The sequence below is a fragment of the Falco cherrug genome, chromosome 13 (assembly GCF_023634085.1).
Source record: "Falco cherrug isolate bFalChe1 chromosome 13, bFalChe1.pri, whole genome shotgun sequence".
Taxonomy (NCBI): Eukaryota; Metazoa; Chordata; class Aves; order Falconiformes; family Falconidae; genus Falco; species Falco cherrug.
The window spans coordinates 10888193-10913236 of record NC_073709.1 but is presented as its reverse complement, the minus strand read 5'-3'; the positions used below and the strand labels follow the sequence as shown (position 1 = coordinate 10913236).

At 42.9% G+C, this 25044-nt stretch overlaps 1 protein-coding gene across 1 annotated transcript in view; it reads right to left on the bottom strand.

Annotated features, from left to right (window-relative positions):
• The window catches only part of PCSK2 (proprotein convertase subtilisin/kexin type 2), a 109093-nt gene extending 88280 nt beyond the window's left edge, over positions 1-20813 (bottom strand). Inside the window, exon 1 of the mRNA XM_055726006.1 lies at positions 20254-20813. Within this exon, the coding sequence (XP_055581981.1) occupies positions 20254-20427 (174 nt within the window). The 5' untranslated portion in view covers positions 20428-20813. The remainder of the gene's footprint in view (positions 1-20253) is intronic.
• Positions 20814-25044: the final 4231 nt, after the last annotated feature.

Below are 25044 nucleotides of genomic sequence, written 5' to 3'. Positions count from 1 at the left end.
ACTACCACCTGATGTTTAAAGTCAACAGTGCCAGTTTCTGAAGGGCTTCACAAATCACATCAAGATTATTTCCTGAAAAATCTACAATAAAAGAACAGAATGAACCACAAATTATTTGAAACTACCACAAACCATCCTTCAGCCATAAGGCGTTACACAAGTGCTTTTCTGAGCCATTACAATGCACCCGAGCTGATGCTGTAAGTGGTAAGGCAGAAGCAGAGTGACTTCCACTCAGAAAAATATAATATATGGAATTTCTTCTGAACACCAGCAAACAGAACGTACAAAGAACTTTAAGGAAACAGACAGCTCACAGTGTCCAGCTGGGAACAGTCTTGTATAACTTTACTGTCCAAGACATTCAGGCAGCAAGCAAACAACTCCTGAGGGCTTTCCAGCCCCACCTGAGGCAGGTGCCAGGGAAGGAAGATGTATGTCTGATATTAAATGCACCTGTCTCCACAGGACTGGCAGAGAGTGACTGGAAGGCTAGCAGACATTTAGCTTTGGGAAGGCTAAAAGACATGGTATTAGGAGAATAGCATCTCACTTCTAGCAGTCAATTATAAAGCTCCATTTGCAGCTCAAATTGTACAGCTTTTTCCTCATTCCAATTAATAGGAAGATTCCAGTTGAACATTTAAATCTAAGCAAGTAACTGTCTATTTTTAAGCTATGCTTGTCTTTGTAAAAGTTAAAAAAATTTCTTGTTGGGAAGTCATATGTTAATGCTGTGAACATTTTGACTTCAAAGGTTAGACTACCCTGTATGTAAAATAACTACTTAAAAGAGATACTCCAGAACAGCCATGACAGCCCTGTTCCTCTCTATTTTATTATCCATACTTCATAACATAAACCTCTTAGCAGGAGTTCAAAGTTCTTTACTGAAAAACTGTGACTGACATCTAGATTACTCATTGTGAAAACCAGGGCTGGATAAGGGTAGCAGGATCTCGCTGCCATAAAACAGTTTCCATGCCTGTATACAGGTATGCATAGTTCACAAATACAATTTTCATTCTATTAAATTACCTTCTGTTTCATTAAATCTATCAGTACATCTGGTGTGGTTCTGCAAACATGTTTTAGCATACATGTGGAGCGGTATAGGAATGGAAATTTCACAGTGAATTCTGGAAGTTTAAAATCTGGTAACTTTCCAAAGATGAGTATGTGAGTTTTGTGGGTTTCTTTTTCTACAAATTCTTTTTTTTATGTTAATTGAAACATTTAATACCAATGAAATAAAAGCATTTCGTTTTCACTTTTAAAATTGCACCGTGTATGACACATAATATATAAATGCAAAGTAACTTAAAAAAAAAAAACCACCACAAAGCATTCTGTTCTGATAGAAAGACCTCTTTTTAAGTGTATATAAAAGGTTAAGGAGATTTTGTCAAAATCATTATGGTTCCTTGGAGCTGATTTGCAGGGCTGACTGGAGAGCTCTTCTGGGCAAATAATCAGATTTTTTTGCATGAGCTCCACATGCATGTGAAGAACAGAACAACTGAGGCAGAAGGAAAAATGAGGCTATGAAAGCTCAGGGCAGTGGCCACAGAAGTCTCCTATACTTCCTATCTACCCCTCAGAGCCACAGATCTTAAGGCTCAAATTCTGTCTGGGTTTACATAACTTTTTAAAAGGAAATTTATGTTTAAAATGCCTGTATCTGACATCTTTACCAACTGGGAATCACGTTATTTCCATAATCCAGAGAGTTTGGCAATAGGTCTGACTGTCCAGGAAAAAGCCCTTCCCCACGTCAGATACATTACTCTATGCCTCAAAAATATGCAGGGGAAAAAAGCCCAAATAGCCAGATCAGTTACAGCCTGAAATCCACTCACTGTACTAACCATTGCCATCCATCGCAAACTGTGGTCCAATTACCCCTCTAATTCCCTCAGTGAAATCAGGCTATTTTCCTTCTATCTCAGTATCAACCATTCAAATCAATTCCGGTCAAACGTTGATCTTGATGTTCTTCCATTAAGGAAGATTCTCAGCAATTTTGAAGATATCGGCAACATACAGCTCGTATTCACGGTTCATTTTCTGTGCAGGGTTAGTTTCCAGTGCCACTTAGAATGAGGCAATATATGATACAGTAAACGTTTAAAGCCAGCGTATTCAAGGCTGACCATAAACAAAAGTAATTACAGTTAGTACAACAGTGATCACACTTATGGACTAAATTAATACATTTGAGACTATTCCACTCTTTCCACAGATAATCCCAGTAATCTTTCAGGAACTCAGATATTTTACAATTCACATGGTTTTCACACTTGCTTAATGAAACTGGGGGGGGGGGGGGAGGGGGGGGGGACACGACAACAGACAGGAAGGCAGCTAAGTGAGGCAGTACGTGAAATATTAAATGATCAAACATCATGGATTGTGAATAATTAATAGCAGAAACCAAGCAATTTGCTGGAATAATCTAAATTCCACAGTAAATCCTTAACACTAATGAATGTACACACAGGAGAAGTGAGATGCCAGCAAAAGGCCTAAAACATCACACATTTTGACGAGCATTTTGCCTTGAGATCTGACGACAAGCAACCTCTGAAGTGCCCCTGCTACCGAGCCAGTAACTCCTCTGCGGCAACCAAACGGCAGGACGCAGGTAGTTCCCAGCGGGGTTTACGGTCCCGCAATTAGCTCCTCCAGGAGGCCTGCTCTGATGGGAGCTAAAGCAAAATAGCGAATAGCAAAATGAACAGTGCATGTAATGAAGCGAGACGAAAACAGAAGGGCTGCTGTACATAAAAAAACCCAAAACTCCGAAGGGTCAGCAGCGGTAACTACTGGGTATTATTCTCATTGTAAAGCTGGCACTGTACTTGAGTGAAATTCCTGTTTCAGCAGCAGCAGGCTCTGCATGTAGCATGGAAAAGTGATGCACTCAGCCTGGTGGCTCAGGTTCTTTCTGTAAGACAGAAAGAAAGCTTCCTGCCCTCAGAGAAAAATTAGCAATTATGTACGATAACTAATTACTGGAAAGCACCTGAATATTCAAGTGAGGATTATTTAGGGTTAGAAAAGGGTCTACTACTGCCTTGATACATAAATATGGTCCAATATGAAGTACAACTGAAAATCTCAGGAATTACAGACACTTTGTTACTTGCAATATTTGTATAAAATTACTGGTCAAAAATACACACAAAATCAGAATCACAAACACCACAGCAAGTAGAGCAAAATCTTATACATCCACCCGTCTCCTCCTTTTCTTTAGATTTGCAGGTTCCTTGTGGTTATTAACAATACTATCTAAAGATGAAAATCTTAAGTTTAACTTCCTTCCTGAAAAGGGTATGGACCAGAAAATAACTTTTAAAAATTCAGTGTTCAACTAAATGCAGGAAAGAAGCGTCTTCCATTTAAAGAGGCTTTATCTAGAACGCAAAATGGCTTGGAGGTACCGTTTGGTATAGAAGGAAGCAGGGAATGCTTCATATCATGCACAGTTTTAGCACCGATACCTCTGACTCTGAAGTATCTTGGTTGTTCTTAGACTGCTGCTCCACCAGAGAAGTCCAAGTGTAATTAATATTGAAATAAAAATAAGTAAGTGAAATTCATGGTTCCCAGCCTTTCTGCACTCTCCTCCTTACATCTGACAATCTTTTCCCAGAAAAAAAAAAAAAAAAAACCAAAAAAAAAGAATAGAGAGCAATAAGTTTACTCTGTGCTGTCCTTGATGCCACTCCGCAGGAAGAATGGCTGTAAATAACCAGCTACAATTCTCCCCTGCAAGGCATTGCTTCTGGGCAGTCATTCCCTGGTGCTGAAAGGGAGAGGGGGGGGAAAGAGACACAGTCCACTGCTCAGCCTCCAACCACTGATCTGCTCCAAGAAAGAAAAATCAGGTGTAAGGTAGCCTGTTCATCACCAGCACCTGACCTAGGATGGGGCTGCACACACAGCTCCCTTGGAGCTGAGGGCTCCCATTCCATTTTGCCTACTTGACAGAGAAAATCAAACTGCCTTTCTTTGTGGTCTTGCCTTGGGCAATACACATGGTGGCAGTAGATGTAGTTTTGCCTGTCATAAAGCAAAGAACATCGGTATCAGCTGCAAAATGGTACAGGGGTTTAAAGAAAAGAAGCCACAGAAAGACTCAATGCAGACGCTGTTCTGCATTCTAAAACAGCAACACTGGGGCCACCTTGAGCAGAGGTAACGCTGAAAACAACTGGAACAGCATCAGTGTCATCTGACCAGAAGAACCTAGCAATAGCAAAGTTATCACAAAGCAGCAATAAATGCTAACAAAAAAACCAAAAACCAACCAAACAAAAAACACAGTTAAAAAAAAAAAGTTGAATAAAACTGCCAGTGGCATCAGGTATTTACCTGGCTCTCAGTGAGAGGTCCAGCATTCACAGCCTGTCAACTAGTTTTAAGAGCGGACAAATGCAACACAAAAATAAAGAGGAATCTTGGTTCCCAGGCTTACCTTTAACATTAGATTTTACTGACTCACCTCAGGGTTCTCTCTACATACCCCTAACAAGCAAATTATGGCGCCCACAAAAAGCTTAAGAACAGATTGGATTGCCCCCTCCTATTTTAACAGGACTGATGCCCAGTCTCGCCACACTGTCTTTCATGCTACATCACATAATGCAGCATTCCTACAGTACATCACTAGCTTTTGTGCATCATTTCCAACGACTTCTCCCTGACACTGTAATGTTCTAAAACTGGCAATGGAGGCTATGGTCCATAACAACTTTCTTTTGAGCAAAATAATTTAGAAATACAAGTAGAGGATGATTTATAACAAGTTACCCCAGGGTTGCCTCCTTTGATCATCACCAAAATCAGCATAAACAGATCCATCAGTGAACAAGGTTCACAGAAAGCTCTCATCCAGCCAGGCTGACAAAGACCCTCCTCAAGGCTCTTTGCCTGCCTTAGCATGAATATGTGGCCAGGCACGCAAGGGTTCAAACAAACACTGGTGCTAAAGAAACCCTTTGTCTGCTCTGAGGAAAAAAAACAATATCTATTCCCCAAAAGAAAAAAAAAAATAAATAAAAAGATACTTTTTTTACAAAGTGTAACAAAAAGCATCTCTCCCCCACTGAGCCCAAGTACAGCTCCTGCCTTTAAAAGGGGCCATAAATCTACACAGGTGAGCTCTTTCATCCCATTACCACTCAGTAATTACACCAACGGAAAATATGACCCAAACCTGGGATAAGTAAATGTATTTGGAGCCTTCCCGGGCCCCACAGGCCTCACTCCTTCAGCTGCCATTACTGCTGAAGCACAACAAAGTGCCTCCCAGCAGAAATTAGAAACCTTTTAGAAACCTTTTCATCCCAGTTTCACCAAATGCACCGAGGATGCTTATAAATATTCAATATGAATTTTTAAACTCTTTCTCTCATTTTCCCTCACCCCAATTAGCATTAGAAATCATTTTACTTTTAAATACACAGATGGGAGCCAAGTCTGAAGTCAAAGGCATGCACTCGCTATAGCAAAGAGAGCCATGTAAGAGGAGAGCCAGCTAGAAACACAAGCAGCCCCCGGCATCAAAATAACATAGAACAAAGCACGAACAGGAAAGGATTAAGTCAAACATTAGCAGAGAAATGTGAAATAGCACAGAGGAGTAAAGCTGTGCCAGAGCTTACCCAACTTGAAATCCAGTCCACCACGTCCACGCAGCCCCAGGCAAGGATTTCACACTTTCATTAGTGTGCTATAATTACTCTGAAGGCTCAGCATAAGGATCTCAGGTGAAGCTAGAGATCTGCACAAGCTCCAAACGACCCTGAAAGACTGACACAGCCAGGTCCAGGTCTGAGCGTTATAACAGTCTTCCTAGCTCATTACTCGTTGCACCTGTGTCTTATTCAGCTGCGTCCACTAAAGCCTAATCTGCTTGTCTTGGCAAATCTGGCAGGTGGGTCTGTGAGCCATAGCTTTAACACTCCCAAAATATAAATCTCATATTAAAACATCATCAGAAGACAATCCTTGTGAAATTAACTTATTAACACACAGTACAACGTTTCTCCTACAAAATAATTCAGAAAAGCCTCACTTACGCAAGTACACGTTTTCAGCTGTGTTTCATATACACATCCAACCACCTCCTAACGGAAACAGGTGATCGTAATAAGAAAGGATTGTGACTACTTGGTTGAGAGATCCAGAAGTCAATGGAAATATTGCCATACACATGGTAACAGGGCTACCTGTTATTGTTATTTAGGATATTGGTTATCCTGTAAGAACACGGCAACCTTGCTTAAAAAGTTCTATGAAGTCTTTCTCAAGGCAGCAGAAGCAGTTTCAAATGGTTTCTGAAAGGTTCCCTCACCCCCACAGTGTAATGTCTTTTCCTCTAGAAACAGTGTGAAGTCAAATGTGATATCCAAAGACTTTGAAGAATATAAGCCTTTGGATTTTATTTTATCCTAAAGGATAAAACAAAGCCTTTTATCTAGTCCCTCTTGCATGTAGCAACCATGAGACTGAACAGTCTTCCCAACAGCTGGACATGAGGAGTTTAGTAAATACAGGGAAGCAAATGGAAGAAATGGAACCAGTCGTTGACTGCTTTATGCTTACATGTCCAGCCTATCCATGTAGAATTCATCTGAGCTCCCCATACAATTCATGGCAAAAAAAAAGAAAAGGCACTTTCAGACCATGATTCATCAGACCTGTTTCAGGTGGCCATTTTAAAATGAGTAGAGCTGAGCCCCAGGAGCACCTCTTTCAGCCCAGGGACTATAAGAGCAGCACAGCTGTCTATGTTCAGGTAGATCAATTCTGATGTTACACATTTAGCTCTCATTTTCTCATCAGTTTTGTTCTTACATTATCTAACACAGTGCTTCCAAGCACTTACAAAACACTGTTCCATTGGTTTGGTTTCAAGTCTGCAATATTTGGAATTTGATTTGCAATTGGATGAATCATCCACGTTTAACGTTTTACTGTATTTATATCGCTGTTAAGTTTGTCACTGAAGAGCTTCATCCTGCAAGCACGTAACAGTCATATAAGTCATCAGTGCCAAGACTGTGGATTTGCTGATAGCTTTATCAGTGAATTGGAGAAGCCATCTGAGGCTTTTAAAAGAGTTATTCTAGTTTACGTGAATGGATCCGTGCAGTTTAGAGAGTTTTATCTGTTACTTCCCAGTAACCATAAAACCCATTATTGATTCTGCCACGTGCACTGTTGTATCTACTTTTCAGATTTGGAGGAGAATGTTCTTGCTTATACACTAGCACTCGCACTGGACTGTCTGGATTAATCCAGGTCATCATTACCTGGAGCAGGGGATTGTTACTGTTTGGCTGACAGCCTGAAGTGAAGGCTTAGCAACCATTATGTCCTCTTACATAGATGTTGAGGATCCTGCAAGAGCAGCACCTCAGGCAAGCCCTGGGCATCAGGAAGAATCCTGGAGCTCAGCACCCTGAAGTCACTGTGAGCATCTAACAGTTGTGTTGTCATTTTTAGCAGCAACAAATGGCCACTGGCAAAATGAGACAGCCCCTTCCAATCGTTCAGCTACACAGCTCCGTAACAACCACAAACACAACAGATAAACATACACATCATTTGGAAAAATAAAGTAAATATGATTCCATCAGAAGCTGAATCAATTAAATTTTCTTAAAACACATATCAGTAGCACAAAATGAAAACCTTCCACAATTTGGGAGAATTCTATTTATCCTGTCAAAAGAAAAAAAACACAAACACCAAAACCACCAAACAAACCAACTTCCCCCCGCCCCCCCCCCCCCAAAAAAAAAAAAACCAACCAAAAAAACCAACCAGAAAAAGACCCCAGACATTCTTTAGGAACACTTGCCCCTAGGCTTAACTCTCTTAACTTGCTCATTTTAGTAGTGACTTCAAGGAATTGCTCCTCAACTGTGCAGTGTAAATGACATTACAGCCAGAAAGCCGGTCAGTACTTGACCCAGTTAGTTAACTGTCATTCATTTTACCTGTGACAGTCAATGCTTTAAGAATTCAGGGGGAAAAAAATGGATGGTACCGCAAAAGTGGCTTTGCCAGTTCTACAGTTTGTTACCACAGGCAAACAAAACTGCTCTTAAGTGCCTGTTTGGAGCACTGGGGCTCCTCCGGGTACCCTGCCACTCTTTCAAGGCTCTTCTGTGTTTTCAAAGTGTCTCCCAAGGTGATAATATTCTGTGAAAGTTTTCACACATCAAATAACCTTCTTGCCAAGATCATTCTATCCAGGACTGTTTCATTTGCTTTTTCCCCTTTCCGCTGTTGCTTTAAGACAGAGCCAGGACTAAAACTCACAAAATGTAAGTTTCAGCATCTTCAGAGATGCTTGGTAATGCCAGCACCTTCTAATACTACAAAAATCTCAGGCAATTACAGCTGTAATATTCTTGTTTCAATTGCCTTACATGTAAAATGGCACAGTCTAGTAAGCATTTGTTTAGTTATTTTATTTATTGATAGGATTCATGTAATTAATGTTTGCACAGCACTCTAGACTATGCTATAAAACTATGACTATAAAATGTCAAGTGCCATTGCAAACATATTAATGCATATATCTCTACATATATATGTATGCAATCAGGTACCTCTTTAGCAACAAATATTTAGTAAATATTTTAACATGTTTAAATAACACATGATGGAAATGTCTTCTTTGTATCAGTAAATTTGCCTTAGGGAAAACACATGTTATAAGAAATAGCTTGATTTAGTTAGTCCACAAATTTAAGTGACCATGGTATATTTCTAACCCAGCTGGATCAATACTGCAGACACCAACTAGCACTGCCAACAAAGGTCACTTTGCTTCACTCCCGATCTACACCCCACCTCTCCTTTTAAGCAGGTAACCAAACAGCTTGACTACTATTGTCACACAGGAACCTGGTGTCACATCAGCTTTAAAAACTCTGAGATAAAAGCCATGAGATAGAAATTTGCTGTTCTTAAAACATCATTAAGATGCAGTGTGCTGCAGCCACAAATTGCTAGTACTTGTATCTCAAGGAAGGAGAAGGGGCAAAACATGGCTACACACTGACATGCTGAACTTCAGCAGAAATTCAACAGAGCATTTCAGCATTATTTTTAAATCTATGTCCACACAGCAAAGCATGTAGGGCAAACATGTGCAGCTGCTCGGCTAACGTAGTGCCTAAAAGCAAAGTCATGAACTCAGGCTCTAATGAAGTGGTGCTATAAAAGCAGCTCAGACCAAAATTAGTTGGTTACTGACAAGAGCTACTCAAGAAAGGACAGAAAAGGTGAATTGCACTAATGCAAAGATGCTAGCTCTTACCAACACTTAAGGAAGATTTGTAGCTCTCTTTCTATTCAAAATATTTATCCTTTCCTTTTTTTTCCCCGTCTGTTTAATGCTAGGCTGCCAAGCAATAGCTGATCGGCAAAGAATGCTTCACAGGGAAGTTTCTGTTGTTAGACCACACTGAAGAAGTCTTCCAGTTCCAACAGGAGCAGTTAATTCCTAGTGAAAAGCATGTGCTTTGCAGGAGTGAAGCTGATGGGCAACAATTCGAAACAAAACTGTGACATTAAAGTAGAGACAAACACACACACGTGCGTGCTATATTGCTTCTATCTTTTTTGCTAAACTTAAGATAGTAGACTTGGGAAGAGCAGGACAAGCAAGCTTTTAGAAAAACATTTTCAGCAGAGCCAAGCAAAAGAGAAATTTTGGGACACTGCTGTTTTCCTTACTTTTGTAAAGTTGCTTCACTCTGCTAAGAGAAAGTCACAGACTCTAATCCCCACTATTAAGAGATCAGGTCAAAGGCAAATTCTGCCATTACTAACGCCATCATGAACTGGAGAGAGCTCCTCTCAGCTCCAATACACAGCAGTACGATCATCACTTCGCAACAGAGACCAACTGCCCTGAGTGCCTGCAAGAGCTTCATGTTAGATGGAAGAAAAAGGATGACCCAAATCTGCCCCAATGCTAGCAATAATGATGAGAAAGAAAATAGCACCACCACCTCTCCCCCTTCTTCCCAGGACCTACCTCACCGACCCTTCAGGCAGCCGTGAAAGAAGTATTTTTACTGTTTGTTGTCACCAATTAATAAATGACATAAGTTTACTGTTGGCAGAAACTGTGGTCAATCCAGCATGTGCTGATACATTTTCTTGCTTTTATTACATCTGTCAAGCAAGGCAAATGTAGGTTTTTAATTAATCACTCAGCATGTTCCAGCCTTTAGAGCCTGGAATACTAGTTTCCCTACCAAGGTACAATATACTTAATATGAATCAAATATGTACAGTCAGGAGGGGAAAAAAGGGATTTTACAGAATGAAATTGAGTGTTTCAGTACAGATCAGAAGAAAGATGAAAAAAATCCACTTGCTTTTCTGTCTGGGTTTTTATTCTGAATCTGTATCTAAATGGTAGGAGAAATGGAATGTTTTTACAACTAAGAGAAAGAAGGAAAGTACATTTGCCTCTGAAGTTTTGGGGTTTAAACAGTAATATAAAAATTAAGAGATGGAAATGCTGTGAAGACTAAACTTCAGATGATGTCCTGATCCACAGCTGTCATTCCACCAACGTTAACAACTGATTTTTCCAAACCTGCAAATGTGTTTCAGTCCTGATTTTTGATACTTCACCCAAATTCAGAATTGACAGTTCCACTTAACAACTGGTTCAGAGTAACTTCTGAATTACTAAAATCATTTGAAACACAGTTCTAAAATTAACTGACAGAGGGAAGCATAAGGTCCCAGCTTCGCGGGACTGGTGCGAAGCTACCCAGCGTGGTTATAGCTAACTCACCATACCTTGGCTGCAGCTAAAAGCCTTGGTGTTGCACAGCAGGTGACAAAGACGGCGCTCACCCACAGAGCAGACTTCAGAATCACACTCCTTCGTTTTATTTGTGTTTCATAAAGAATGAGTAGGCAGAAAGGAAAGGGAGAAAAGTCATCAGGAGAGGGGAGGCTATATCCCACTCTTTCACTACCCACACAAGGAAGAGATTCACCTGTTTGGCCATAGTTTGATAACCCAATACCTGTCCAATGACAGCACAAGTTTCTCTACTTAACAACAGTAATTAAATAGATATTTGTCGGGTTTCAAGTTTTCACAGTCTGGTTCTATACTCTAGGAGAAAGCAGCTCTGACATATTACCATCTTACTCATCAGGTAAGCAAATAATCTAGTTCAGACATGAGTATCTGGGACACGCTTGCCAACTGGTTTGATGTAAACACTGAGGTCACTCTTTCCATTTGCTTTCTGTGGACAAAGTAGTTAAGAATGTAACATTTACACAGAAGTTTTGTTTGAGAAGGTAGGTAGTACACGACAAAGAACGTTACATCCCAGTTCACTCCTTGAGTAAGTAAACTAGAGCTATCACTACCTGATTTATTTGTCTATAATCCCAGTGTATAAATGGTAAGACTGGGCTAGCTCATAATTTCCTTTTTCAGGTTCAAGCTGCCACTACTTGTTGAACACTGCCAGTGTTCAGATGAGTTAGATTTTTGAGCTACTGCCATAAATCCATGGCCAAACTGAGATTTCAGACGGGCTGATAAACTGTGTGTGGTGGCCATGCAGAATTTCACACAACACACCACCAAATTCAGCTCTCTCTGGGATAGCACGCTCTGTTCAAAAGCACAGCCTGGGATCACTGAGCTGAAATTAAATCTCCATTTCAGTAGTACAGGGTTGACCTTTTCAGTGAACTTAGGAGAGTTAAAGGTAGAACTTGCCTTGATTTACAACAAGAACAACACACCAGACTGCTTCAAGTTAGAGAAATCCTGTCTTTGAGAAATAGTCGAGCAGTTCATCTTCTTCCCACCAGAGGCCAAGGATGGATGGAAGCTGTGGGCTGCTCGCTGCAATATTTATAGCCACCATGCAGCCAGCATCCTGTAGAGACCTGACCCACTTAATTATCTGAAAAAGTTGGAAGAAAAATTTAAAAAACCCAGGGTTTCTGACAACTATGATAGCATTACAAGACAAAGGTAAAGTTTAGATCCATTAACCACAGCACTGAGTTTGTTACTACAGCTCTCACAGAAACTAGCCACCCATGCGACGAACTAGAACTGCACAGGAGGCTTTCCCAGGTATAATATTTTAGTAAGAACTGGCAGAACTTATAATTTGTTTTAGCATTTTGGCTTGATTTCCAGCTCACAGAATTTTCCATGAGCACAGACATTTCTCAGGATTTACTAATTGAAACTACCTACCAAATAAATTCTACATATGTTTCAGCAACTACTTTGTAGGTACTTTATTATAAGCATTTGAAACTTGAGTTGCACAGATTAATTAATTGTAATAATTCCATAGATGGATGAGGGAAAGAGTCTAGCTACACTGTAAAGTATTACTAGTACAACTATTCCAGTAAGTCTGATGCTCTTTTTTCCTTTGTTTTATTGCTGGGTGTGGTTTGTTTTTTAAATCAACATGGTCTTACTGGTAAAAGCTCTAGTATAAATGAAATTTCTGCTAATATTGTTCTGACTTGGAATGAGTTAAACATGTTGGTACTCCTACACTGATAGTAACAGTGCTGCAATTGGGTTTGTCTTCCAATTTTAACGTCAGTATAGATACAGCAGTAAAAGTTTCTAAGAGTGGGTAGGGTGTTACATCTTGTCATCTGTCACATTTTGTGAGAAAGATAGATGGCTATCATCCACCTTCACACAATGGCTGGATCTTCTAAAAGATAACAAATTTGAGTACCTCAGTGCTTTTCTGAAGGAGCCAAGCCTAGCAGCACTCCCGGTCTCTGGGACCATGTGCCCACTAATAAACAAACGCCAAGGATGCTGCAGGCTCTCACATGGAAGCACTTCAAACTGGGAATGAACTGACAATGTATTTTGGTCTAGAGTTTTAATCCGGATTTGAACTCCCAAGCTACAAACAAAATGCTCTAGCTCATTTCCAGTAACCTAAACCATCTGGGTCTGGATGTAGGCATGACAATAGGATCTGTCCATCTGGCCTGATACCAAAAACCAAATCTTCAAGACAGGTTACTATTACAAAAACAGTTATCCTTTTGCTGCACAGGTCTGCAACCTAAGGCCAGGGGACAAATTCAACTTTAGTGTAGGTTAACAGCAATAGATACCCATATCGCCTCTTAGAAACGGCTCTCAGGCTGCTTTCAATACCTGAAAAACCTGCCTGGAGGAGTAAGAGCTTCAAGTAGGGCCACAGACAGAGCCACAGCATATGGGATCTCAAAGTTCAAACACATACAGGCAATTAATATAGCTGTATGTTTTAGAGTCCAGAAATAGCCTGGAAGTCATCTGCAAGAAAGCTATCTGGGCAGAAGCAAGGACATCCCAGACTGACAGCCAGGCCATACTAATGATCTCTGTTTATCTAGTACTGATATTAAAGTAACATCTTTGACTATAAATTCCACGGCACAGGTCCAAAATAGCTAAGGAACTGGCAGACTTGAAGCGAAGGAAACAAAGCCAGAGATTTGGCTCTCCACTTGCCATCATGACGCTTTCACACAGAGATGTACAAAGAAGAGAAATAACCTGGGAAGCTGAAGCCACTCCACGCAATACTTTTCACAAAACTAGGAAAAGGAGCATCACCAGGGTTAGGAGACACAGCATTTCCTGCCATAAAATGTCAACAAAGAACTTGTGGCTGCTCTGCTGGGGGTTCCCCCACCTCGCAAGTAGCCTCTGGAGCAGGGGCTCTAGAAAACAAGTCAGGGGGCTGCTGGCTACTACTGGTTTCCACAGTGCCATGCCATCCTGAAACTGCTGGCCTGGGCGACTGGCTGCAGTCTGGTGGCATGCAGGAAGCCTCCGGCAGACAGAAGCCCAGGTGAAATGTTTCTGCTCCACCAGCTTTTGGAAAGTGGGGAAAGGAGCGGTAGGCACACCCCTCGGCATCCATGCTTTCAACACTGATGCTCCTCAGCTGCTTATGCCCTTCAGACGTCGAGCTACTCCTTGGAGCAGAAAGCTGTCCCTGGTGCCTTCATACCACACCACCACAAGTTTTCATCAGGCAGGCACTCGGGGCTAGACTGCGGGAGATCGGCTAGTACACACCACGTTCAGTTCTGGTGTGCTGGGACCACAACACTCTGCAAATGCTGTTCACTTCTTCGTATGTTTTCTCTTTCTGTTTTTCTCCTTGACACTGGCAAAGCTAAATATAACTGAAGTGAAAACAAATAACTGCACATCCTCAGTTAGGCTGCAGCATCAAAAAAAACAAGTGAAAAAAGAGTTACTCAGAGCGCATTTCCTGGGTCTCTACCACATGTTCAATTTTGCCAATGAGCTCAAGCAATATGGAATAAACAAAATTATAAATGCAGGCAGCTTTATAAATAGCCATATTTTCATATCTTTGTGTTTACTGAGCTGTAGCTTAGCAAACAAAACAAAACTTCTCTGTAAAGGTAAGGTTTAGTGTGTGTGTTTTGCCAAGAAACAGAACTACACCGTGTATTCAAAACAGTAATGGAGCAATTACAACAGGGAACTATAGTAGGGGAGTCTGACCTTGTTTTATGCTCAGATAATAAATGCTATGAAAATCTGACAAGGTAATTATTTTATACCTCAAATAGAACACTCACCACCAACATGCAGTTGGTTTGAGTCTCTAGTAGAGAAGCAGCTCTACAGAAACTGGGTTAGGGATGTACTTCAGCCTGTGGTTTACATTCTTCTTGTTGATACTTTACAGCTGTCACATGCATAAGTGAGTACATTTAAATAACAGGGCATTTTTTTTTTTTGTTCTGAGTTAGCCAGTTATAGTATTTCCTCCCGGGGCTGCACCTGCATCCAAGGCAGAACGCCTTGGATAAAATAAAATAAAATACCCCAAACCAAAAAAGCTTAATTTTGAAAGGAATACTGTATTTCCACATACGAGGCAAACTCTCTCCTAGCACAGCAAAACTCTTATTTAATTGCACTAACATTTCTCTCAAGTGTAAACAGGAGCAAACAGAACTTCCCAGTCTGTGCTGGGGGATATGCCCAGACTCCACCTGTGAGGAGCTGACAAGGGTCCCTCCCTGCGCAGATGGCTGCTCTCTCTGCATCTCCTCAATTACTTTCTTCCAGGGCTTTTCTGGAAAAGGGAGTTCTCCATCACCACCCTGCAGTGTGCCTTCCCACAGCAGGATCAAACTTTTCCTGCTAGTTAATTGCTTCTTCCCCCTAATTTAAACACACCAGCTCAGACTATCTCTTGGAAACTGAAGCATTCACTGTTATGGTGTGATGACCTATTGAAATCTCAGTAGTTGCACAATTAACGTTTGCATGGAATTTACTTTTTCGTATCTTAGAGCAAGATTGCAACATACTGCAACAGTGAAATCTAGGAAATTTAAGCTCTTGATTTCCTCAAGAAAATTACTTTGCATCTTCCATTTATAAGAGATTTTTCTGTTTCTTTAATAAAGGATTTCTTTTGCAAGCAAACATCTTTCCTCTAAGGCCAGCATAAAACACGAAACTAATTAATTATTAAATACGTCTTTGTGCATGGAAACAATGTAGTCTGAGGCTTGATCTTCAGTCCTTGGACTCCAGCGGGCCCATGTGGGGAGGCCTGGGCTCTCTGCCTCCCCTTTGCATGGGATGCTCCATTGCTTCAGCATCCATTTCCACACTGGTGCACGTCTGCACCCTCCGTGCTGCCTTCACCTAGCCAGAACTAACACTTTCACGAATGCCAGGGTTAGCAGCACGTGTGAAGATAACACTGGCACGTTTCTCTGTAAAGTATGGACCACCATGTATGTGCACAAATTGGCTGGTTAATATATACACACACAGGGTCAGCCAGGAGCCTGGCTAAGAATTCACCCTTCTTTCCTCTTCTTTGCTCCAAGCACAGGTATTAGGGAAAAAGGAACAAGAAACATATGTATCTATATAAATACACATATCAGCCCACATCCGCAACCAGCATTTTTTACATGCACAGAATCCCTTCTGTCCATCACAGTGCATTCCAGTCATGCAGAAGCAGAGCCTGGCACCTTAAATACAAAGATTGGCAAACACCTCTCCTGAGGTTTAGGGGCTGATCTGCACAGGAGGGGATTTTCAGGGCTTTAGTGCATGGACCTCAGGATGAAGATTTCAGGATCCCTGAAGGAGATCCCTGCAAAGAGCTCCTGAACCTGCAAACACATTTTTCTGCCTCCTGGTCTGCCTTCCACACCACGTAACTCCCACCTCGCAGGCTCCCAGCCTAGATGCAGAGAAGTGGGCTGCTGCAGCAAGAAATACACCTTCTTTATCTGTAAAGTTTTGCTTTCTATAAGTCTGTATTTACGCAATGTAAAAAACCTCAAAGCTCCCAATGTTTCATCCAGAAATTCCTGGTCAGCTCCAGAAAGCTTGGTCCTCAACCAGCAGCCTCCTAAGCAAAATTGGGAAGCACAAAAGTCGCAGCTGTAAGAGGTAGCTTGAGTTTTGCAAGATTTAGAGGGAGAGGTGATAAATACGCCAAGGAAAAAAAAAACAGACCAGCTTTGCAGAACATAAAATTCTCTATGTTTTTAAATCCATGTTTGGTTCTTATTTTAAAATCTAATTGCTTAAAACCCTTCATCTCAATGCTACCAGAAGTGGAATATTTAGCTATTGTGGCATTGATTAGATTGTCTCAGTGTTGTTGATGAAATGGAAAGAGATGTCTAAACTCTGATCTCCAAATAGGAGACCTTTCCAAATGCTTCTTCCAATTCCCTGTGTTAGAAATTAATTAAGAGTTGCAAGGCAAGGTCAGAAAGCAGCTTTTTTTCATCCTGCATTAAGAAACGCATTCTAGTGGCAACCATGCCATGAGACAAATAAAAGGAGGAAAAAAAAAAAAAAGTTATTCCTTTTGTAGTTCTCACAATCTAACATGCAGCTATTTAGGGGGGGATCCTCATGACTCCTGAATGCTCAAAGATGGTAAGGCTAACCATATTATGAAAATAATATGCTTTATCACAGTATCTGTTTTACCAGTAATACATAGAATCAGTTTTGGCAGGTACAAATGGATTGAAGAATTGCAAATATATATTAAAAAAAAATAATCAGAGAGCACAATCAGAGTTACAAAGAGGTCTGTATTCAGGATTAATTCAGGGAAGATTGAAGAAAAATTGACCTGTGTTTTTGAGATTCTGTCTTGTGTTAGGATCCTAAATCTAAACACAGGTGTCTGTTCATGTAAGTATGAGCCCTTCTTAATCAATTCATCAATCACTGAATTTAGAGTACACATTTTAGCCCACCTGAAGTCTTGTAGTGGTTTCTGAATGATGGTAGGAAGCATGGCCAAAGAATCAATTAGAAAGTGCATCGCACGGTTCATAACATTAATCTTCAAGGCAATGCTTTCTCTTGAATTTCTGCAGAAGCCTGCCGTTAAGTAATGTAACATGCACTTGCTCAGAAATTGTTTGTTATTAGGAAGAAAGTACGTGAACTAAAGATATGTAATTTAAAAATCAGCTCCTGTAAGGTCATGTTAAAAGAGGTCTGTGATACATAGCAAGTGTAAAAGAAATCCCTTGCATATACGTCTTAAATCCACACACAGAAAAAAAAAAAAAGAAAGCTGAATCTGACCTTACACTCCTATTGGGACAGTCCCTGCATGGAAATAAAGGTGATTATTTTCAGATAACATATTTTCTCCAATATGGGTAAAGGTAACTGGATTTGCTTTAAGTAAATAACTCATATTACTTAAACAGTATGTGTCGTTGAAGTATGCAAAGATAATTTCTCTTTGTGGTATAACTTTTTTTTTTTTGCTATTTGTTGAATATTTTATTAGACAGCATATCTACACATGGTGCTTTTCCCCGAGCGTTTACCACTAACAGCTCTGTTTTCATACACACACATGGCCATGTTCAACTTTCTGCACTGTTGTTATCGCCATGAAAGCTAAGTCTGCACACTGTAAGAAGAGATGCTAGACAAGTCTGATGATAGCAAAACAGATCAGGAGACTCTTCAGCTCAGCAGTACTGAAGAGTCAGGAGTAGATGGCACAAGCTTTTATTAACGGCTGCCTATCGCCACCCAAGCCCCGTTACAGATTTCCCCTGCAGAACGGAGATTGCTGATAGCTCTCGATTATCCTCCGACACAGGCAGCTTAATGCCAAAGCCTGTGAACTTTTGCCATTCCCTAAAATTTCTGCCTTGCTGATAGCAGGGTGACATTTCCTCCCACATTTGGGGAGGAGAGGGGGGGAGGATTTCTAGCTTTTCAGGGACCAGGATGATGTAATCTGGAAACCTCTTGGGACAGCATGTGCTCCGTACAAGAGCCACCGCCACCATCTGCCCCCCCCAACCCTGCAAGCACACGCACATCATGCCACAGCTCAGCTAGGCTTCATTCCTAGAGACACCCGCGTCCACGGGAAACAGCCCCCTCACGGCATGTACTGGAAAGCAGGTACTCTCCTCTGGCACACCCGAGGGACTTCCCTCCAGCTCTCTGCTGAGATGTGCTTCAAGACTGACTGCCATGAAGAATCCGTATGTCTCCTCATGTGCCCAAGGCACCCTGGGGAGAGGCATGGTGGAGGGGAAAGGATTCTAGCAGCCCAGAAACTGCATTGCTTTATCCTACAAAATCCCCTCTCCCTGTCTCTTCCTTACATGGGTCACAGGACTTCTGAGAGCGTCTAGCAAAAGTAGTAACAAATTCAGCCATGCAGAAAAGTACCCCTCCACCCTCATAAGGCCTATCCGTCAGATATCCCCAGGATAGGAGGAAGTGCAAACAGGAGGGAAAGGAAAAGGGAAAACTGTTGATCAAAGAGCCGTACCTAAGTTTCATGTAACAAGACCTAATCCCCACAATGGATCCTTTCCCAAGGGCATCAGCAGCCCAGCTCTGTCAGTATCAGGACAAGGCTGTGAGCCCAAAACAAAAGCATCTTATCAGCAGCAGGAGTTGGCTGTGGTGAAAGTAACAATGATCTTGTCCTCATTTCTCTAACGAGCTCCCACTGGAGCTGAGACAAGGCAGCCCGAGGGAGAGAGTCTCACTTCATATGCTTTTTTGATATTTTTTTTGTTTTTTTAATCAAGATCTTAAGCCATTTCACTCATCCAAGTTCACAGTACCATTCCAATCCATTTCCTTGGAAGGAGGATCAGACTCCCATTGCATAACTACCAAGCAGAGAACAAAACCCTACACAAGCAGCAGCAGCAGCAGGAGCGCTCACAGCTCGCTTTCCACTCTCCAAGCCCAGTGCCACCTGAGCATTAAGTCTGCCAGGAACTGTACTGACCAGGGTTCTCTGTATTAGCCTCTCCCTGTCTTCATCCGAGATGTGACTATACCCTAAAATATTAAGAAATCTACTTATTATTTGAATAGGAGAGATTTCTAGTGGACCTGGGCTCCCCATGAGCTGGGAAGAGACTCCCTGCCACTGTGGCTACCCAGGATTTCCTGGGACCTCAAGGAGAGAAAACAACCTCCAATGGCACTTGAAGTTTCCCAGCTTACACTGATTGCTTATCATGCTTAACATGATGCAGCTCCTCCAGCCTGGGGGGCATCCTGTTTCTCTATGCGAACAACAGGGATATGAAGAAACCACCAGCCTCACAAACTTGAGTGTCAAACCCCCTATGAAATATTCCGTTTAAATGGTGTGCGAGCTTCTCCATGGAGATGGGCTCTCACTGTTCCTGAAATACTCCGAGCCGTTTCGGTTGCAGCCGTGCCGAGGCAGCCCCGGGCGGCCCCAGCCGCTCCTGCGCCCAGCCCCGGCGCCCGAGCCCCGCCGGATGGGCGCTGAATTGGAGGATGTTTACATAGTAAGTCAAAAGGCACCGAGCTGCCATGTGGGAAACTCCTCTGCTTTCCAGTCCAAGAAACCCACCCTTCTGGGCCGCTGTTGAGGAGCGCTTGCAGGAGCTCCCGGCACCGCTGCTCCTACAGCCCCCTCGGAAAGGGGGGGTGGCCGCGGGGCCGGTCGGGACGCGCTCCGCTCCCTCCCTTCTGCCCAGGTAAGCAGCCGGCAGGACCGTGCCGGGATACCGGGATGCTCCCGGAGAACGCCGCATGCCCTCAGCCCAACGTGAAGGGCACCGCGCCGCCCCGCCGCCGCCCGCCTCCCTCCCTGCCCAGCGCCCCGAGCCTGCGCGGGGGCTTACCTTCCGCACCCCGCCGAAGCCGTGCTCCGCCGCCACCCGCTCGGCCTCCGCCTGGTCCCCGCCGTGCAGCTCCACCAAGAAATGGTTGGTGTAGACGGCTCCCCGGGCCGGGGCGCTGAGGAAGAGGAGGAGGAGGAGGAGGGCACCCCGCAGCAGCGGCGGCCCCGCCGGCATGGCCCCGCGCTGCGCGCCCGCGGAGGCAGCCCGCCGCGCCGCGGGGAGGGCGCCGGGCGGGCGGGCGAGGCGGGGAAGCGCCCAAAAGATGGGAGGGGAAGGGGAAAAAAATACTAATTAAAATGAAAAAAAATTAAAGCGGCGGAGGCAGGAGGGGAGCTGGGCGGCGGGGACCGGCCGGGCGGCGGCGGGCTGCTCCGGGGCGAGTGTGAGAGCGCGGGTGCGCGCTGCCAGCTCCGCATTGCCGGCCCCTCCTCGCCTCCAGCTCCGCGGCGGCCGGAGGGGAAGCACCAGCCGGGAGGGGAGACGCGGCGCTGCCAATCATGGGCGAGGAGGATCGCTCCGGCCCCCCAGCACGCAGCTCACACACCCCGCGGCCCTCGCAGCATCCCTAGCGCCCCCCCTGCACCCCGCGCACCCCCCCTCGACAGACCCCACCCCACCCACACCTCGCACACCTTTCACAATCCCCCCCTACGGAGCCGCCCCCCGCCCCCCCCCCCCCAGTTACACCCGTACACCGCGCGCCAGCCCCCGTTCAGCATCCAGAGCAGCACCCCGTACCCCCAGCCTAGCCCTGGACCTCCCCAGTCCCTCCAGCTCTTCTTCCCGTGGGGCTGGGGAGGGGGGCGAGTGGAGCCAGACCCCCCAGAGCAGGAGCCCACAGCAGCTGGCTGTAGGGTCAGAAGGGCTAAGCATTTTGGCAACACACACAACACCCACACCCCCCCCCCCCGCCAGCCAGGGCCAGCACCCAGCTTCTCTTTTGAGCGCAGGGAACACGAAGTGCCTGGCAGAGCCCCCGCACACCCCGCTCTAGCTTGGACCCCACACCAGCTGCTCACAGGGCAACAAGCAACATGTTGCCATCCCTCTTTCTGCAGAAGCTAAGGCCCTGGGAGGTGGTCCCAGGACGAAGCCAGCGGAAAACTTCAGGCCCAGGGTCCCCCGCTCTGCTCTGACCACTGATGTGCACTGCCAAGCCACTCAGCCGCGCAGGGACACGCAGGGGTCCAGGCTTCCTGAGCAATCCCCAAACATGAGTCTGCAGGGAAATCACTGGCAGGAAAGCACCTGGGTGTTCCCTGTGATGAGGCAAGAGAGGATGGGGAGCATTCCATGCACTGGTGGGATTTCAGAGGTGGCAGCACCTACGAGGACAGAAACTCTGTTCTGCAAAAAAACAATCTGTCATCTGCAAAACTCCAAGTGGAAACAAATGGTACAGTATATGCAAGCTTACATCAAGGTATAGTTTAGCTTCTTCCTACAGGTAAGTCTGTGAATTTGTCATGCCGAAGGTTAATCCTTTGATGGATCCCTGAATGGTCCCCTGGGAAAGGCTTAGGGCACAGAAAGTTAGTACTGCCTTTAAAACAAACAAAATGATAGATTTACAGTTTCTGTTGCACAAATAGTCAGATGGAGCACAGACCTTAAATCAATCTGGGAAAACAAAGGAAAACAGCAGAGATCACAAGCGAGACTTCTTCCATTATCCTAAAATGCTTTAGAAAATGACAGAAGAACTCACCACATGATTGTGAATCCAAATAAGCATTGGTTTGTCATGACAAATTATTGATTTCCTTCCTCTTGATAAACAAAAATCCCTATTCAAACAGAAAGGAAATGGTAACTTGGAGCCTGATCCAAAGCCCATTTAAATCAACAGAAGTGCTGTAAATGAATGACTGATGTTGGAAAAAAAAATCAAGCATGAAGGAAAGGTAAAACATTAGAAATGACACAGCAGAGAAGGAAAACATCTTTGCAGCCTCTTTAAGAGACTATGTCAATAGAATATTTTTAGATGCCTGCTCTAAGCATAGACAGTTATTAAAAACAACTTTATGTTATTTCTTTAAGCCAAGTTGTTTGTTTTCATCAATATTCTACAACACTTCTCCTTACAACATTTTTCCCAGTGTTAAAGCAGATCCTGCTGTATTACGTGTTTCTAGGTGACTTGGGGCCCGTGAGACTCTCAGATCAGTAATACCTGCAGGCGACTGCTTGACAGCCAGTGGAGGCCCTACTGGTTCCATCCACAGCTGTTCCTTGGGATCATAAACTAAAGGAAAATAAAAAAGAAGCAGAGGAAAGAGATTTTCTGTATTTTAAATTTCTGTCTCTGAAAAAAAATACTATCTTTATCTCTCTATATATACATACGTAAGCCTTTCTGCTCCCGGAAGTCTTCCCTCGGTTGACATACCTCTTTCCATTTTGTTGCCAGTCCACAGAAGGAGGAACATCAATAACAAAGGCAATATTATTAACTTCTGGCTCTCTCAAATCAGCAAGACAGCATTCAGAAACTAGGACATATCACCTGTCTGGGTGACAAGTGTGACTAAGTCATTCACTGCTCATCTCCTGACACCCTGGGCTGACAGTATTACTCTGCAAGTTGGTGCCACTGAAGAAGTATATGGCAGGGACATTGCGGTGATGAGGAGATAGCACCAAAAAGAAGAAAGAGAGAGGAATTAGGTTAGGAAAAACTGGCTTAGAAAGTCAGATATGAATACGCCAAGCGAAAAATCAAATCGAGGAGGCCATTTAAGTAAAAGTAGTCATTATGAGTTAATGAGTACAGAAGTTTAAGACCAGAAACAACCACTGGGATTTCTCACCTTGTGTTTTATGTAAACTGTAGGGCTTATCTGTATTAATTCTGGCTTCTGGTCTTTTTCTTCTTTTTTTTTTTTTCTTTTTTTTTTTTTCCTTTATGTACCAATCTTGACTTAAAAATCAAGACTGATCTATTACAGCCATCATGGAAATGTTCTAATGATTGTTTACAGCCATTTGTAAAAAGTTGTAAATCTGCCTCTCTTTAAAATAATGATTGGTCCTGCATTGACTTCTAGGTGCTGGTTTTATTATTAATTTGTCCATTGAGCTGCTGAACTATTATTATCCCCAGATAGCTTTAAGATTGTGATGATAAAGACATCTAGCTAGCACTCCCTGAGTCTCTTTCTGTAAGGCATGTTTTCCATCCCTTCAACCATTCCCATTAAATCTTTTTACTCCTTGAATTGTGAACCATAGCTGCATCAGGTATTTTTTCAGCAGAAGTCAGGCCAGTGCTAATGGATGTTACGTCGTATTTCTATTCTTAATGGGTAGCCAGTGTTTCACCAAGGATTTCATTCAGTCTCCTTACCACTGAGTGTCCTTGGTGTGCAGCACAGCACCCCTGCTGCCTCGTACAGTTCTCATCTCCTTCAAGCCATCTTCAGGAGTGCTATTCCCTAGGACAAGTTATTATATCCTGTATGACCAATGATCTTTGTCCCTAGATATATTACTCTACTTTACTGAAATACACACAATTTATTTGCATGCAGTTTTCCAAACAATCCAGATCACTCAGCACTCCTCTTTTATAGTTTATGACTTCCTTCTTTAACCTACAAACTTTACTAGTAATGAATTTACATAGATGTACTGGATTTAGCAAGATCTTGCAGAGATCATTTCTTGGCCCCGGTCCTCTGGAACCTCTCCAGAAACAAATCAACTTCAGCAATGATTCCCACTTTGTAATTATACTTAAGAACCTAGCATTTAATCAGTTTTTAGTCTGTTTCATAAAAGCCATTTTGGGTTTGTATCCAATTTATTGCCCAACATGTCATGCAATATCAAGGGTCTCCTAGACACAAGCAATATTGTTGACATGATGGATCAAAAACCTCATTTTTTTCCCCCAACTTCTTCAGTTGGTCCAGTAAAAGACACTAAGATTCTGCATAAATTTGGCTTATCTAACAGAAGGCAAATAAACAAACCACTATTTTTACCAGTCAAAACTACAATAATGTTTGAAAAATGATATAAAATTAGTTTAACAATTCCAGTTCCCAAATGGATTTCTAGCCACATCTTAAAACAGCTGTTAAATTGCTACAATCGTTTTACAAGTAGTTGGCATTCAATGTGAGGTGAGCAAAGTACTGACACAAGGTGTTTCTTTCCCTGGGGACGACACAGGATGGTAGTAGCATGGCAAGAGACCAGTATATCAGAGGAAGTTGTAAGAACTAGTTTCCTTGTTGTGGAAGTCAACCAAGGCCTAAGTACAAGATTTAAATTGCTTTCATCTTTAATTGTTCATTCTAGCAGGAGCACGAGAAGTAGCATTCTGAAGAGCTGGAAACAAAATATTGCAATAGTCAAATTTCATGTGCTATGAGACCGCAAAACACATGAGCACCCTTTCGCACAAGTCTGAGTCTCCCTTAAACCGATCTTTCTGAAGCTTTGAAGTGAGCATACAACCACGCTTTAAGTAGACTCTGAAGCAGGCTTAAAGATAATACCTATATTTGGAGCAACAGAGATGTGACTAAAAAGGCATAAGAAGAAATTTCAAAAGGAAAGAATTGGATGCATAGTTAAAAAGTCCACATTGAAATAAAGTGAAACAGCATTTGATAATCTTGTTTAGTAGTTGCTAAGGCAGAGAATGAAAGAGCAATAAAAGCAAGAACTGGAGCTTTATATTCTCTGCATATCAAGAACACCAGAGAACCCGTGTAATTGAATGTACAGTATGAAAAGAACAGAGGGAAATGCTATCAGGAACTGCCATAGCAAATACGT